The sequence below is a fragment of the Schistocerca americana genome, chromosome 1 (assembly GCF_021461395.2).
Source record: "Schistocerca americana isolate TAMUIC-IGC-003095 chromosome 1, iqSchAmer2.1, whole genome shotgun sequence".
NCBI lineage: Eukaryota > Metazoa > Arthropoda > Insecta > Orthoptera > Acrididae > Schistocerca > Schistocerca americana.
In genome coordinates, this window is record NC_060119.1 from 886,321,520 (window position 1) to 886,339,669 (window position 18,150).

The 18,150-nt window shown below is 41.0% G+C and overlaps 1 protein-coding gene across 1 annotated transcript in view; it reads right to left on the bottom strand.

The window, feature by feature from the left end:
• LOC124614383 (pyrimidodiazepine synthase-like) overlaps positions 1-1,704 on the bottom strand; it is a 49,209-nt gene extending 47,505 nt beyond the window's left edge. Inside the window, exon 1 of the mRNA XM_047142938.1 lies at positions 1,601-1,704. Coding sequence (XP_046998894.1) covers positions 1,601-1,625 — 25 coding nt within the window. The 5' untranslated portion in view covers positions 1,626-1,704. The remainder of the gene's footprint in view (positions 1-1,600) is intronic.
• Positions 1,705-18,150: the final 16,446 nt, after the last annotated feature.

The following is an 18,150-nucleotide window of genomic DNA, read 5'->3' on the forward strand; positions in this document are numbered from 1 at the left end:
ACATATTATTCATCGTAGTTGTTGTTGCTGTGCGATATTGAGAATTAAAATGCAAATATAGGCTTATTCTGCATTCTCCCACGTATGCTGTTCGATCGGATGGGAATTTCTTCTATTAAGTTATCAACAGATTTGTGTTTGTGAAATAAAAGTAGAGGCATAGCACATTCATAGTAAGGGATATGTTTAGTTAAATTTCATGTAGTGACATTTTAAACTTTGTTACGCTCATAGACCAGACTGAAAGATATTGGTTATGATACTGTGAACTGAGGGAGTGTTTCACGGTTACTTCAAATCAACATCTATGGATTCATGTTGAAATGAAGCTGAAAGAAGAATAGTTCTGATTCAGGAAAGTAAAACGAAAGAAGAATGCAACTGAAATGTTGAAATAATTAATGAAACATACCAGAAGAAATGCAAGGCTCAATAAGTTGTATTTGTTGATCTGGAGAAAGCATGTGAGAGGGTGAAATTGTCAAAGTTAGGAGGTGCGTACCGATAAGCAACTTAATTGTAACGTAGTAAAGAACGAGAGCAGCTGGATGGGAAATATCAGCAGGAGTCAAATCGGATGTGAATCAATAATGATATTAGCCACAGACTTTATTCAGGATTTACTTGGAGGAAACAGTAAAGAGTTTTCTTCATGAAGGCCTTGCAGTAGGCAGAAGCTAGCTCACACACAAAATATTTGGTACTGATACTTCATAGCTGAAGAAGAGATGACAGTCATTAATAGTCTGGAAGAGCTGGAAGACAGCTTTGAACAGCGTGGTACGAAAACACATGTTAAAAAGACGTAGAAAATAATTATGTACAGAGGAAAAAACAAAATGGATGTGCAATTGAAAGAGTAATGCTGAAGCAAAAAAATATTTCAAAGTATTTAGGTTGTTAAAAAGTGTAGTATGAGATGCAAGAAGTCTCGGCCTGTGGAAAGGCAATGACTAGCGCTTAAAAGCCTTTTAACATTGTGCCTGGAGGAAACCTCAGATAGGAAGACAAAACAAAGAATGTGAAGGTACGTAAAAGGTGAAAGAGGAATGAGTGTTAATCAAAATAATCAACAATAACAAAATAGACTGACTTACCTACTCAATGAGAACAGACTGTACAATAAGAAAGAGTACTTTATAAGAAATTGTGATCCGTCAAAAGTTCAAAAGACAGAGACTGCATCAAAACATATTCCTCACTCTGCTAAACAACAAGGAAAGAGGGAGATCAGGAAAAAAATGGAAGAGGGTGAGCTCTCAGTGAAAGACCCCTGTAGTGTAGGCACATGGGGATGCTGATGATGCTAATAATATTGAGATCAATATCTGGCAACAGAGAGACAATAATATTTCGCGGCACGCCAAAACATTGAAATCCTCTCGGGCTCCTTGCTGCGTCACTTCTGATACGCAAATGAGTGTTTTCGTGGTAATAAAACCGAAAAGTTTTTTGTGCTCAACACGTTGATATTCAACCCTGACACGAAAACTTCGGATGCATGCGTACAAGAATTATTTCCAGCAATACTTTAATTCAGTGGAAGTGTAATGAGGTCTTGATCGAATAGGTTTAAAATCAGGTATAATACTTCACTTACCCTTCTTAAGGAACTTCACGCCCATAACTGACTCTCGTAAAAAGTATGTGTCCAACAAACTGCGGCAGAATGTCTGTGGAACTCGCTGTCGGCAGTTCTTATAAAGGAACCGCACGTATCTCGCGTAGGTCGGTTAAAGGTCTTTCGCGCAGTCACGGTCAAAATGATAACCCGTGTTTGGCCTGACACGGCTGAAATGTGGTTCCTTTCTTTAAATGCTGAGTCACGTAGAAGGATGGACACAAGAAAGACGGATCGCAGCAGGTCGCACCATCTGGCCGTAGATCGCACGTGAGTGGGGAAATCTCAGATCGATCGCTGATTGCTTATAATTTCCAACCATTCTGATGAATCGCATGCGACGAATCGGCTATGTATTGCACCACGGCTGTCTAGCTGCGACTCGTTTGTCTAGGTATTACGCGCGGTTGTGTAACTTTTCGTCGTTTCGCTATGGCCAAGTGAAGTAAGGATTTCAAGTTAGGATGCGCAGCTATTCAGGGAGCACAAACCAGTTTGAAGAGTGAAGTTGAAAGCCAAGGTGAAGCTGCCACTAAGAAGGAATATGTATCTGAAACACCGATGCTCGCATTTCGGAGGTTATGCTGTAGAAATTCGTGGAAAGTCATAGCGTCTGCACTACAAATGGTGATTGTGAATTTTCTATTGAACACCTAGGGGCATTATTAATGTTTTTTTTTTATAAAAGAAAGGTAATATTAAGTACACATTTTAATCTAAATGTTCAGGTGGTAGCTATGCTACAGACATACTTAGTCGTATGTCATTTCATATGATATTCCTTACACAATTAACATCGAAAATACTGAAACATGACGTCCTAGCCACACTTCCGAGATTTTCATTCATAACTGAAGCCATATGTTATGGAGAAACAGATATTTAATCTCAGGAAAAACACGCAGTCAGGCGAATTTTTTCAGGTTCTCCACTATTTATGACAACAGAAGGCGCCTAACAAGATATAAGTTGCACCCGACGACGTTTCTGTACTGGTGAAATGTGGACTATACGCGTGTGGAGCAATATCACTGGATATATGTGAAACAAGCCTCACTTGCTGTACAGTTATCAAATTAGTTTTCGTAACATCTTTGCTGCACCGTAGCTTCTGAGGCACATTGAAACAACTACCAAAAAAATAGCAGAATTAGATATATTTTAACGATCTTCAAAGCTACTGCATTCAGTAAGAAGGAAACATTAATAGTAAGAATAATATCTTCAGTTCATTTACGGAAGAACATTTATTTACTGGGGTATTATTCGCATCAAATAACTGGAATATAACGTTAATGGTTTTCTTTTACAATATGCAGGTGTGCAAATTAGCTGCAAGTGTCACACCAGTTTGGCACCAATGCAGATAGATATATAATTACCGTTCATAATGTACAACGTACTAAAGTGCAATGGAGCTGCCAGTAAGTTCAAATCTTGTAATTTCGAAGAAGGTGGAAGAAACAATCTCGTACTTCAACGAAGTGGGAGTAAAGTCATACGTGTGATCTAGCGAGAACGGCCCACACACACGTTGAGGGGGGGGGGGGGGGGGGTTCATCCAAAATATCATCAAAACAGTACATGGCAAATAATGTCTAAAGCTAAATATTAATGACCTATAGAGCAGAGAACTGCCGTGGACATGAGTATCTCGTTGCAATAGCCAGTGCCTCCGCCCACTTCACACTTCGCGATCGTAGCCCCTGTGTAAACTATGATCGGTGCACACAATCTCTGCCGCCCAGCAAGCTCATTACTTGATCACTGCTGCTCCAATGTGGGGATAATATAACCAGCTGTGCAGCAAGTGAAGGTTTGTTGGTAAAAAGGACGGATTCGGACACATAGGCTGAGTTACTGCGCAGCAAAATTAGAAGCTTTGTTTCGACAACGAAAGCAACAAAACGTTTAGAATTAACTGCGTTCTTTCTTGGCAGCGCACCATATTGCAGAGCATCTTCCTATGCTGAAAAGATTATTCATCATGTCAGGAGCATGACGAAGTGTGGAAGTGGCTATATTCCTTGATGAATCAGAGTTATCACCAAAAGCAGAGAACGTCATTTGTAATACAATATTTATAGTTTCCTTTGCAACGAAAGTACCCTGACTAAATTTCACGATTCTTTTAAAACTCTGTGATGTTATCAGACTATCTGTATTGACATATTCACTTTTTTTGTCGGTATGTGGATGATTAGACCTTTGGTTTACTGCAGCCCACCACTAATTCCACTTCTGTGCCGTCGTCTTCATCTCTGAGTAGCCCTTAAACCCAGCTCTGTTTCTTGGATATATTCACATCATTGTCTTCCCCTACAGTCTTTACCTTCTGTGTCTGCCTATCTTTTGACGCCTTAACATATGCTTTGTCATCTGTTCCTTCTTCTTGTCAGTGTACGAACATGTTCCCCTCCTCGTCGATTCTGTAAAGAATTCCTCATTTCTTATCTTATCAATAAAATTAATTTTCTTCACTCTTATGTCATACTTAAATGCTTCGATTCTCTTTTTTTTTCGTTTTTCCCACAGTCCATGATTCAGTTCCGTACAATGCTGTGCTCCAAACGCAATTCCTCAGAAATTTCACCCTCAAAATAAGGGCAATGTTTTCTAGTTAGTAGACTTCTTCTAGCCAGGAAACTTTTGTTTCATGTGCTAGTCTGATTCTTATCGGCTACTTGATTCGTTCATTATTTGCTGTTTTCCTAACAATGTGGAAAAATTTCTCCACTTCGTCTCCTCTGTGATCGCCAATTTCGATGTTATTTTATCTCTACTCTCATTTCTAGTATTTAGTCCTCATTATTTTCGTTTTTCTCCGGTTTACTTTCAATCAAGATTCTGTTCTCATTAGACCGTTCATTTCATTCTACATGTCCTGCATTTTTCTCCAACTTTCACTGAGCTTAGCAATGTCATTAGAGAATCTCATTTCAGTCTTAATCATAGTCCCTCCTGTAAAAACTTTCTTGCCTTCCCACATTGCTTCTTCAACGTATAGCCTGAACAGTACCGACGAAAGACTACATCCTTGTCTTACACCCTTTATAATGCGAGAAATTTGTTCTTGGTCTTCAGGTAATATTCTATCCTTTCGTTTTTTGCGTATCGTTCATATTATCCATCTTTCCCTACATCTTACACCTATTTCACTGAGAATTTCAAAAGTATTGCAACATTTCACATTGCCGAACATCTAAAAACATGTTTCGTTTTTTTCTTATGTCTTATTTCCATTATCAAGCGCCGGCCGGGGTGGCCGAGCGGTTCTAGGCGCTACAGTCTGGAACCGCGCGACCGTTACGGTCGCAGGTTCGAATCCTGCCTCGGACATGGATGTGTGTGATGTCCTTAGGTTAGTTAGGTTTAAGTAGTTCTAAGTTCTAGGGGACTGATGACCTCAGAAGTTAAGTCCCATAGCGCTCAGAGCCAGCCATTATCAAGCGTCACGTCAGAACGTATTTGACCTTTACCTTTCCTGAACCCAAACTGATACCCACCCATACATAATCAGTTTTCTTTTCCATTCTTCTGTACATTATTCTTGTCAGCAACGACGATGCATGAGTTGTTAAACTGATTATGCTGTGGTTTTCGTGCTTTTGTGTCTCTTCTATCTTGGGGAGTGTGTGAATAATGTTCTTGCAAAACTCTGCAGCTACATCTCCAGCTCACAAATTCTGTACCTTATCTTGAATAGTCGTATGGTTGTCACGTCTCAGTGGCTTTGGAAATTTCGAAGAAATATATGGCTTTAGGACAGTAAAGAATCATTTTGGTACCTACCTTCTGACTATGTCCTCTTGCTATTCGTTGATTCTAATTTATCTGTTCAATTAAAAAGTAAATGATCAATAAATTGAATTGGGAGGAAGAATCAAGGTCCAAGTAGAAACCTATCTAAAACCATAAATAATCAATAATGGAACTGAACTGTTTCTAATTTAATTTTTTTACCAGATTTGACTGAAGTATATAATCCCTTACGACAGTGGTGCTGTGAAACTTAAGGTATTGCCAACGACCGACATGTAGTTAATAAACAGAAAGTTGTAAACGACCCAGCAGAGACAGGCGCCAAACAGACTGAGATATAAAATATATTATTTATAGAAATGAAAAACAGAAGCAGTCTGTGAATCAGGTTTTATCAAAATGTTGCCAAATGTTTCTTAAGTGTGGAAAAAAAAAGACTTCATCAAAGATTTTAAAGTTTCACAGAAAAAGTTATTCCCTAGTCATATTTACCTCAGACACATTACCGTAATGGATAGTATTTTTACACTTAATTTAGGACTATTGATACTTTAGTTGCATGTAGCTAAGTTGATGGTTTATCAGCTACCGTTATTTTGAGATAAAAAATTTAATTGAGATTTTTATGGGATTTATGGATTTCTCCGTACGAGGAGCCTAGGAATACTCCAACCCTCTTTCCCTATTGCGGCAAATTGAGCACGATTTAATTTTTGCGCTGTAATACTGAGCTAGAGGGTAGCGCAGAAAACCAAAAATCAGAGTCACGCTATTGGAGAGCGATGCAGCAACAGTAGTAAGTGGTTTAGACTACACAGATAGAAGGAGAGAGAGAGAGAGAGAGAGAGAGAGAGTACACAAAGAGCCAGAACGGCCCTCTCTCGTGGCCGGAACCATCAGTGTAAAGTCGAGGTCATTCAATGAACAGCTCTTGAAGGAAGTGCAAGCTTGAAAGCTTGAGCTATTATGATATCAAAGTCTGCATCAGTACCAGTACATGAATGAGTTGGAACAGAGTAATAACGTCGGCCTATGGGAAGTTACACGTTTTTCTGACACATTCACCTCATACTTTGCGTCCTGCTTTAACGATAATGCGTATATGGAACCAATGGATAGGGGGAAAACGAACACAGCGACAATCAGGCAATGGGCCAAGCAGTGTGACTTGTGTGACTCCAGAACTGATTGGATGGCTTAGGTGCGCATGACCGTAACGGTCTGCACATGCTGTAGCACAGTGTTGACTTGTCCCTAGAACACTGCTGCGTTTACATTTAAACGACGTGTGCTACAGACGGAACTGATTTCACATCTAGAAGCCACAAGCGGCTGCTTGTAAAACGACCATGTGGTCGCCATCGTTAGTTATAGTGGTTTCCGAAGAGTCACGCTTCTACTTGCCTCACAATGTTGACATATACTTGTAGGACTACCTTGGAAATATATAGGACCCATTGGCAACAAGTAGACCTCACATCTTTGAAGATGTCCACATTGAGACTAGTATCAGTTATCATGAGGCAGCTGAAGCAAAAGGGATTACGAATGTACAAAGGGCAATTAAAACAAGTCGCAGAATTTATATGTTCAGTATAATAAGAGACAGTAGTGTGAAACTTTTAGATCAGGACGTCTGGAAAACAAGTATGTTTTGTAATAAACGGCAAGGTTGAGTTAACACTGGGAGCCAGAGAGAGTGGGATTATCCCCGCCCCCTGCATCTACATCTACATATATACTCCGTAAGCTAATGTATGGTGCCTGGCGGGTGGTACCTTGTACAACTACTAGGCATTTCCTTTCCTGTACCACTAGCAAATGGAGCAAGGGGAAAACGACGTCTACACACCCCCTTACGGGCACTAATTTCTCACAAAAATGTACATTGGTGGCAGTAGAATCGCCAAGCACTCAGCTGTAAATACCGATTCTCTTTTTTGTAAGTCGTGTTTCGCGAAAAGAAAGTCGCCTCCCCTCCAGGGAGTCCCATTTCAGTTCAAGAAGCATCTCTATAATATTCGTTTGGTGATGGAACCTACCGGTGACATATCTAGCAGCACATCTCTGAATTCCTTCCATGTCTTCCTTTAATCTGACCTTGAGAGGGCCCAAACGTTCCAGCCATATTCAAAAATGGGTCACATTAGTGTTCTAAACGCGGTTTCCTTTATAGATGAGCTACGCTTTCCTAAAACAATCCCCATAAAATGACGTGGACCATTCGCCTCACTTATTGCAACCCTAACGTGCTCGCTCCATTTCATATCGCTTTCCACCATTGTACATAGATATGTAACTGAGGTGACTGTGTCAGGCACGACACCACTAACAATGTATTCGAACATTATAGGATTGTTTTTCCCTTCTGGCGTACATTATCTCACATTTTTCTACATTTAGAGCAAGCTGCCATTCATCACAGCAAATAGAAATCCTACTTTAGTCATCCTGTATCCTTCGACCGTTTCTCAACTACGATTCTTTCCCGTTGTAAGGTTTTCATATGTTTTCTGCTGTTGTAAACAATCCATCTTTATTGTACTGGGACCAAGATGAAAGAGCGCACTGCATGAATAGTGAATAAGATCCTTAACTTTGCATTTAGTTTTGTCTGCAGTTGAGTTGCTAGTCAGTTAGTTGTACAGCGCTGGGGCATTCTTTTTGAGGCATAGTAGCGAGCAGTTGACTTTTTCAAAGAAAGAGCTCAGTTATTTGTGAGTCTGAGAGAAATGTCTGGAATACTTTATTATGGAGATGAAAACTCATTTATAATACTTTCTTTATCTTTATTCTCTTGGAGAAGATTTTAGGAATTTTAAAGGAATATTTGTAATTTTTGTAATGAGAGAATTTTGTAATTGTTAGAGTCTTCTGGTGTTGGACTGTCTTTTTCTCAGTAATAAGAGTTTGATTTCTCAAGAGCGATTTTCTTTAGAGTAAAACCTATCTCCATGGTTCATAGTAAAATTATGAAGAGTTTGTTAGCACTGCGGAAGGGGGTTCTCAGGACACTTTTGATATCAAATTGATATGCAGATTAATTAAATTCGTCAATTAATTACCCCCATCCCCCACCCAAACACCCCAACCGCCACCTCTGGATGATGCCGTATGTTTTTTTTTTTTTTTTTTTTCCAGCCAGCATGTGGCTCCCTGCCCCCTTCCCTTCCTCATCCCTCTCGTCCCCCTCCGACACCTACCCTATTGGCGGGATTTTCGACTTTTGGCGGGAATTTCTTTGCCCTAGAGCTGTATTGACGTCCCACCCCACTCCACGACTGGAATTGGCGGGATATTAAAACCCTGGTCCTTCTGGAGAGAAAGGCCAAGTGCACCATCCTAACACATGGACACTGTCCAGATGGAGGAGAGGAAGTTTAGGCTAGTGTATTTTATTTACTTTGGTTGGGAAACTGAAGTAAAGATGGGTCCTAATGACGTGATTAATCATAAAAATGCTCAAATGTGTGTGAATTCCTAAGGGACCAAACTGCTTAGGTCATCGGTCCCTAGACTTCTTCGCGATTGGTAATACGCATGCATAGTCTGTCTGCGGCGGACTGTTGTTAATCTACAAATTACGCTGTCAGGGATGCGCACTCTGCAGATATGAAAAGGGAAACTGTCACGTTCTAGGATGCTAAGTGTTGTCGACACACTGTCAAGTAAGGAATAATCTATTACTAGGGGGAAAAAAAACAAAAAAAGAACAAAAAAAAAAACAAAAAAAACGAGATCTACAGTTTGTAGATGTCCTGACGGTGTTCTGGGGACATATCAGAGTTGGAAGTCATAAACAAAAGTAGCGAAGCTCATCTGGTAAGCAATAAGAAAGCAATAAGAGCATACACTTACGGGCAAAAATATCAGAGCAGCAGCGGAAATCAACTGTGTACACACGTCAGCTCTCTGTTGCAGTTCCCTACACGGTAAAGTGGAAGTCAAATGAAGGTGTAGAACGGTGCCAGACTCTTGAGTTTCCATCAAGTGCATCGCTACATGAGTCTGCAGACAAGTTCTCTGACGCGTCGTAGCAATACACAGATTTGTTTCCAGACTATGAGTTTCCAGCCTGCAGCACTCGTTGAGCCTCATCGAAGTACGAGGCGAGTGTTAGTATACTTTTCATGAGTTTTCCTAGCCAAAATGCATGCATGTAGATCATCGGGATGAGGGGAATTCTTAGGACTTTTCAGTAGACTGGTGTATAGGACAAGCAAATATCTTCGTCTAAAACCATACAATGCATGGGTATGTCAGCAATATGATCATATACTCACGGAAACCTATTGAAAAAATTACACAAAATCGGTAAAAATTGAGGAAAACCTGGTATAATTGCGACAAATTGATGGCAAATATGTAAAATTGTGGGTACTACGACGAAATATGTAAAATTGCGAAGAACTTGTAAAATTAGTTAAATTGACTGAGACTACATAAAATTACAAAAAAAAAGTAACTTGAAATGCAGCGAATTGAGGTGGGTATTGGGTACCCAGAAACTCAAGTCCCACGAAAGGTTAAAAATTATGCCCTGTCTGCATTCAGGTTTAACCTACCCTCCCCGTCCCCCGCCCACCACTCGCTCTCCTCCTGTAAACTACCTAGGTTTTCGTAATACATTCTTCAACAAAGACGATGTAAGTATTACATAGAGGCGTTGTATTAAAGCCCGCGAGACGTATGTATCCAAATCCAGATTTGTGTTCTCACACATGCAGTCGAATATACACTCCTGGAAATTGAAATAAGAACACCGTGAATTCATTGTCCCAGGAAGGGGAAACTTTATTGACACATTCCTGGGGTCAGATACATCACAGGATCACACTGACAGAACCACAGGCACATAGACACAGGCAACAGAGCATGCACAATGTCGGCACTAGTACAGTGTATATCCACCTTTCGCAGCAATGCAGGCTGCTATTCTCCCATGGAGACGATCTTAGAGATGCTGGATGTAGTCCTGTGGAACGGCTTGCCATGCCATTTCCACCTGGCGCCTCAGTTGGACCAGCGTTCGTTCTGGACGTGCAGACCGCGTGAGACGACGCTTCATCCAGTCCCAAACATGCTCAATGGGGGACAGATCCGGAGATCTTGCTGGCCAGGGTAGTTGACTTACACCTTCTAGAGCACGTTGGGTGGCACGGGATACATGCGGACGTGCATTGTCCTGTTGGAACAGCAAGTTCCCTTGCCGGTCTAGGAATGGTAGAACGATGGGTTCGATGACGGTTTGGATGTACCGTGCACTATTCAGTGTCCCCTCGACGATCACCAGTGGTGTACGGCCAGTGTAGGAGATCGCTCCCCACACCATGATGCCGGGTGTCGGCCCTGTGTGCCTCGGTCGTATGCAGCCCTGATTGTGGCGCTCACCTGCACGGCGCCAAACACGCATATGACCATCATTGGCACCAAGGCAGAAGCGACTCTCATCGCTGAAGACGACACGTCTCCATTCACGCCTGTCGCGACACCACTGGAGGCGGGCTGCACGATGTTGGGGCGTGAGCGGAAGACGGCCTAACGGTGTGCGGGACCGTAGCCCAGCTTCATGGAGACGGTTGCGAATGGTCCTCGCCGATACCCCAGGAGCAACAGTGTCCCTAATTTGCTGGGAAGTGGCGGTGCGGTCCCCTACGGCACTGCGTAGGATCCTACGGTCTTGGCGTGCATCCGTGCGTCGCTGCGGTCCGGTCCCAGGTCGACGGGCACGTGCACCTTCCGCCGACCACTGGCGACAACATCGATGTACTGTGGAGACCTCACGCCCCACGTGTTGAGCAATTCGGCGGTACGTCCACCCGGCCTCCCGCATGCCCACTATACGCCCTCGCTCAAAGTCCGTCAACTGCACATACGGTTCACGTCCACGCTGTCGCGGCATGCTACCAGTGTTAAAGACTGCGATGGATCTCCGTATGCCACGGCAAACTGGCTGACACTGACGGCGGCGGTGCACAAATGCTGCGCAGCTAGCGCCATTCGACGGCCAACACCGCGGTTCCTGGTGTGTCCGCTGTGCCGTGCGTGTGATCATTGCTTGTACAGCCCTCTCGCAGTGTCCGGAGCAAGTATGGTGGGTCTGACACACCGGTGTCAATGTGTTCTTTTTTCCATTTCCAGGAGTGTAGATAATAGCGAATTACCCTTAGTTTTCACAAGCATAGTTATTTCCTAAGTATTATGGAGAATAATCAATACGTTTATCAGACTTAAGTCATTCCCTAAAGTGTTCTGTTTGGAGAGTGTACCGATGCCACGTATATCACTTTTAACAGTGTGAGGAGGCTGTACTTGAGAGACGTGGTGTTAGGACGAAATTGCTTTATTATCCTTCACATGAGCAAAACTACTTCTTCGTGCAAGAGGAATGCTACCAGAACAGTGGCGATGGTACTGTAACCAGCAATAAGACAGTCAAATCTCCTTTGGGTACTGATCGTGGGACTTACTCCCTTGTAAGAAGTTGCCGCTTTTCGTGTGCATTTTCGTGCAGCAGGGCACGGGTGGTAACTCAATGTACCAACTGTCGAAAATATTCATGTCGTTTTTTCTTCGCTGTATTTTCTAGTGAGGCATACCCACATTCATCAAAACCACTACTATGACTAAGAATGGGCATGACCGATGTGGGAAGTGTGATTGACGGTACATACGTTTCCGACTTAAGAATACGTACTAAATCCAATTATTTCCTAAGTGACAGAACAGCAGTCTCCTGACTTCGTTGTAGTTGGTTTATAAGCAGCTCTAGCAGCAGATACACAGCGACGATGCCTTCCTAGGACACAAGGATAGTGTAGAAGGAAGTAGTTTTATTATATTAAAGTTTGTCACCGTAGTGATTGGGGTAGGACGTGCTAGGTAGTTGTATGTCTGAAGTTGGATAAATATATCCTGCATTAGAGTATTAAGAGCATTGAGTTCCAGACACTAGTAGTTTGGAATCCATATGGCTTTAACAATATAGCGTTATTAGATGCAGAACCAAGTAGCCATAGGAGTTTGTGTTCATGCTCTACGATCATTTCTCTCTCGCTGGTACGTTTCTGGTACTGACTCCAGACAGTGGAATAATACTTCACCGCGAAGGGTAGCTGCGAGGTCTGGGGCGCCTTCTCACGGTCCATTCAGTTCCCCCCCCGTCGAAGGTTCGAGTCCTTCCTCGGGCATGGGTGTGTGTGTTGTCCTTAGGGTAAGTTAGTTTAAGTTAGACTAAGTAGTGCGTATGCTTAGGGACCGATGAACTCAGCAGTCTGGTCCCATAAGACCTTACCACAACTTTCAACAATACTTCAGAATTTATAGCACAGTTGATTTAAGTGAAATGTTTCAAACTCCATCTGTCTGGAGCTCCATCATGTATAAACCACACATTTCTTCTTAACCATCTGTATGTCACCGCAACACTCTCATGTCTACAATACACTCTCGACATGCATCCATCTGGAGAGATCTTGTGCACTTGGATTGGTGCTGTGGATAAAGCTGGTGTGAAACACTCTTCACTGAACAGCAGCTACAGACACAGCTCGCTCTGTTCCTTCACGAGACATGGAATGTAATGGGTGTAGGACCCCCCCCCCCCCCCCCAATGAACCATGGACCTTGCCGTTGGTGGGTGGGGAGACTTGCGTGCCTCAGCGATACAGATAGCTGTACCATACATGGGTGCTACCACAACGGAGGGGTCTGTTGAGAGGCCAGACAAACGTGGGGTTCCTCAAGAGGGGCAGCAGCCTTTTCGATAGTTGCTGGGGCATAAGTCTGGATGATTGACTCATCTGGCATTCTAACACTAACCAATACGGCCTTGGTGTGCTGGTACTGCAAACAGCTCAAAGCAAGGGGAAACTACAGCTGTAATTTTTCCCGAGAGCATGCAGCTTTACTGTATGGTTAAATGATGATGGCGTCCACTTGGGTAAAATATTCCGGAGGTAAAATAGTCCCCTATTCGCATCTCTGGGCGGGGACTACTCAGGAGGATGTTGTTATAAGGAGAAAGAAAACTGGCGTTCTATGGGCCAGAGCGTGGAATGTCAGATCCCTTAACCGGCAGGTAAGTTAGAAAATTTAAAAAGGGAAACGAAATGGATAGGTTAAAGTTAGATATAGTGGGAATTAGTGTAATTCGGTGGCAGGAGGAACAAGATTTCTGGTCAGGTGACTACAGGGTTATAAATACAAAATCAAATAGGGGTAATGCAGGAGTAGGTTTAATAGTGAATTAAAAAAATAGGAATGCGGGTAAGCTACTACAAACAGCCTAGTGAACGCATTATTGAGGCCAAGATAGATACGAAGCCGACGCCTAGCACAGTAGTACCAGTTTATATGCCAACTAGCTCCGCAGATGACGAAGAGATTAAAGAAATGTATGATGAGATAAAAGAAATTATTCAGATAAGGAAGGGAGACGAAAATTTAATAGTAATGGGTGACTGGAATTCGATAGTAGGAAAAGGAAGAGAAGGAAACGTAGTAGGTGAATATGGAATGGGGGTAAGGAATGAAAGAGGAATCCGCCTGGTAGAATTTTGCACAGAGCATAATTTAATCATAGCTAACACTTGGTTCAAGAATCATGAAAGAAGGTTGTATACATGTAAGAAGCCTGGAGATACTGGAAGGTTTCAGACAAATTATATAATGGTAAGACAGAGATTTAGGTATCAGGTTATGAAACGTCCCCTTTGAAAAATTGTACATGACTGTGCTTAAACTGACACACAATATTTTGTTAGCGCAACGCAATCTGACTTTCAAAATTCCCTACAAAAGAATGGCCCTGACTAACATTAAACTACACCTTTCACAAATCACTTACCTCACAAAAATCTTCGCTGCTCAAGCTACTGCAATACAGCGAGCGCCACTACTGCTAGCTAAATAAAAGATTCAAACTACTGAAGGCACTAACTACTGATAGGGATAGTTAGCAAATGAAAGATATTAATAGAGAACAAACAATGTATTTACCTTGATATCATCATATATAAATATAGCAGTTCATGACAAATTTCAAAACTCCGCCATCTCTCTCCCCACATCCACCACTGCTGGCGGCTCACCTCCAACTGCGCAACGCTACGCGCTGTTCACAGCCAGCTGCCTAACACTACAATGGCGAGTATTACAACAATGCAGAGCAGACACAGACTGCCCACAGCACAGCCAGTGATTTTCATACAGAGGTGGCGTTACCAATAAAAAAACCTAAACAGCCTACTTACATAGCAGACACAGACTGCCCACAGCACAGCCAGTGATTTTCATACAGAGGTGGCGTTACCAATAAAAAACCTAAACAGCCTACTTACATAGCCCCCATGCTCCCCACAAAAAATTTTACAAATTTTTTTGGGCACTGGCCAATACATATTTGTTAAATTTTTTTTCACAATTACAATAACAAAGAAATCAAAGGCACACACTTATTGATACAATGTTGGTCAAAAGCTAAAATTTTCTCACAGTCCATAAAGACTGTCCCGATTCATCACAGTAAAATTACAGTGTTTTTCTTTTTTTTTCAAAGTCTGAACAGTAAAAGAGAATGCACACATAAATAGTGGATTTCCATGCAGTCTTGAAGAAGTAGTGTCCTTCCATCAGAAAGACAGTGCTGACTCTTGACATGCTGACAGGTAATGGGCCACAACATAGCAAACCCACAGCAGAGTCATTCGACGTTTTGAAGAGTATTGGTAGGTCATCACAGAGCAGACCCACTGTAGTCCTGGTAGCGATTACGGTATTGGTGGGCCACCAGAGGTGCAGACCCACTGCAGTCCTTGTAGAGATGATGGTATTGATGGTTGATGTAGACCCACTGTAGTCCTTGTAGAGATAGCCAACAGCCATCTGTTGTGACTGTGCAGGTGCACAATCACCATTGAAGAGTCTTGCGGATAATATAGCAAGTGGATAACCACCACTTGTGCACTCACAAAGTTTTTGGAATTGTCCTTAGAACCAGCAATGCTGTTATCCAGTCTCTTGCTGAATTATTAACACACGTGCAAACACTATCAGTCCCTACTTCACACATATTGTCCATATACTATGACCAACTGAAATGTGTGCAGTGAAATGAATGCTTACAAGTTACTTAGTTTGATAAACTGGTGTCAATTACAATTTTATAACATGAGAATACAATAACAAAGGTACAAAATACATCATCAAAAACATAATAATACAGATAACATTTGTAGTAATATGGGCTTTACAAAAGAATCGAAATAACATATACATCAGTGTTACAGGAATTATGACATTAGTAAATACATAAAAGATCAGAATAACTTTTGAAACATCAATTTCACACATGAGCATTAAAACAAAACAGAATAAATAATGTGTAAGCATATTTATAAGGTAAATCACATATTATTAATGCCAATTATATTTGAGGATAACAGTATTCCTCATCATAGTGAATGTAGCTTAGTACTAGAAAAATTCTACAATTCTTATCAGATAAACACATAAAGACAGGAAAAACACAAATACACAAGAGTACACAAACATATAGAGGGATGACACCAAAGGAAAGGACAGGGTTTGTTTTACTGCAGTATTTTGCAAACAAAACTTTCTTTACTTCTCGAAGATCTCCCTTGGTTCTTCATTATTTTCAAAAGTCCTATCTATACCTGCTTTCTGTAGTTTTCTCGTATAGCCTCTCAGTGCATTTCTTCAAATTCATCGCAACTCATTCTCTTATAGGCTACCCCCTCTTAAGCTAACTTAAATCTACTGAGCTCAGATGCTAAACTAAGGGACGAGGCAATGCAGCAGCACAAAATAAGTAACACAAACAGCAATGACCAAATAAATGGAAAATTGCAAAGCAAGCTACAGTAAATCTAAATTACCAAGCAATGCAACATTACAACTAATATGAGCCAATGTGCAGCAACAAGAAAAATAAATGAGTAGTAAAACTGGCTTAGCAGAGTAACACAAAATCAAATTCAGTAACATTATGCCTGGCAAACAGCAGCAGCAAATAAAAAAAAACATATATCTAAACATGACATAGCTCAAGCAGAAAAAATAGTACACTAAAGACAACACTGCAGACAAGGGAAATGTATATTCACATCTTAATGTCTATGTAATTAAAGTGGTGCACCACAACAACTTATTGTAAAAGAAATATTACCATGTACTTGAAAAGAAAATTATGTGTTACTGTTACTAGTTCCTTCTTATTGTTCTTTCCTTTCCAAGTGCTCCTTTTTTAAAGAATGTGGATCATAAAATAATTATTTAATAGATCTGTTGACAGAAAGTGTTCACATTAGCAAATGCATTTCATTTTATAAAAGCAATGCTGCAACTCAGCTGGAAACCAGATATCAAGTGAAATAAGCAACTATGAAAAGCAAAGCATAAAAATATCATTCAGTAGTCATGTGACATTTCATAAGTTAGTAGAAATTCTCTCAACTCTCATAGAAAGACGCTTGTCATAATCAGGTGTGCAGATGTAAAAATATTTCTTGTCATTTTATTAGGCATTTCAGTAAATATCATAACTTATGAGCTCCACAGTATGCTTTCAACAAGGAAATGTCAGTAGCACGGACAATGGCCTCCCCGCTGTTTTTTTTCTACCTGTGCCGCTGAAAGGCTAATGGCTTTTTTTTTTTTTTTTTTTTTTTTTCGGGCGGCTGTCGCCCAGGTGGGTGCCCGCGACGCATTACGTGCAGGTGGTCACTTAACTTTCTTACGGAAATATTTACGACAGCAGTTTCCGCTACAGTGACAGTCTCATATAAACATTTCACAGGTCGAAAATTTGCGTAACAAATGTGTAGAAACAAAATCTTGTAAATATAACAGCGTCCAAAAAAAATAAATTCGTCAGCGTTGTGATACAGTCACACATTTACACACATTTCATAACTCTTAAAGTACGATTCTTGGTTTCCAACATACTTCTTATTCCTCATATACGGTAGCATCATCTTATTGATCATAAACATATCTCAACAGCATAATACACATTGTCGTCGTAATAATAACATCATAACACCTCAGTCAAACCTCAAAAACGTCGTAGCTTTCTGCAATAATCCCAAACCTAGAGAAAATTCTCTGCTCATGTCAAAAGTGTCATCTGCCTCAAACGTACTTTAAAAATCATGATCTCATACCAAATACATCATTCAAAGCTCTCATAGTATCACAATGGGTCGGAAAAACTATGAAGAGTTCACACAGTACAGACAAAATACAATTTCGTAAGTGTGAAGTAATCCAACTCTGTAATTGCGTAAACATATGTCGCTGATGTAATAAAAAAAGTTTATCTCTCAGTTACATGATCAGATAGCTGTGTAATTTGTGTGTTAGAGAAATATGGTACCGATGTGTAAAATTGTATAAGCAAATACCATATTAGCTAGGGTTCCTTGTGGTTGCCACACACATGGTACACAAAGTAAGTGTGTACCCCCCTGAGGATTAATGTAATTATACCCTCAGGTGTTACAGATTACAGCAATGGAATGAAATGTATCACGGAAAACTTTCTTTGTAATTCAAAAATCTTTAAAAATAAATGTTTTAAGTACAAAATTAATCACTCAAATACGTGTACTGTAGCGCTAAATGTGCGTCTTGTTGCAACATAATCTGTGTGGAAGTGTCGTAGTTATCGTCCTCCGAAAGCTAAGTTCTGCAGAAGTCAATGTACTTACCTCATAATACACAAAAGTGAAATGCTTTGCGTA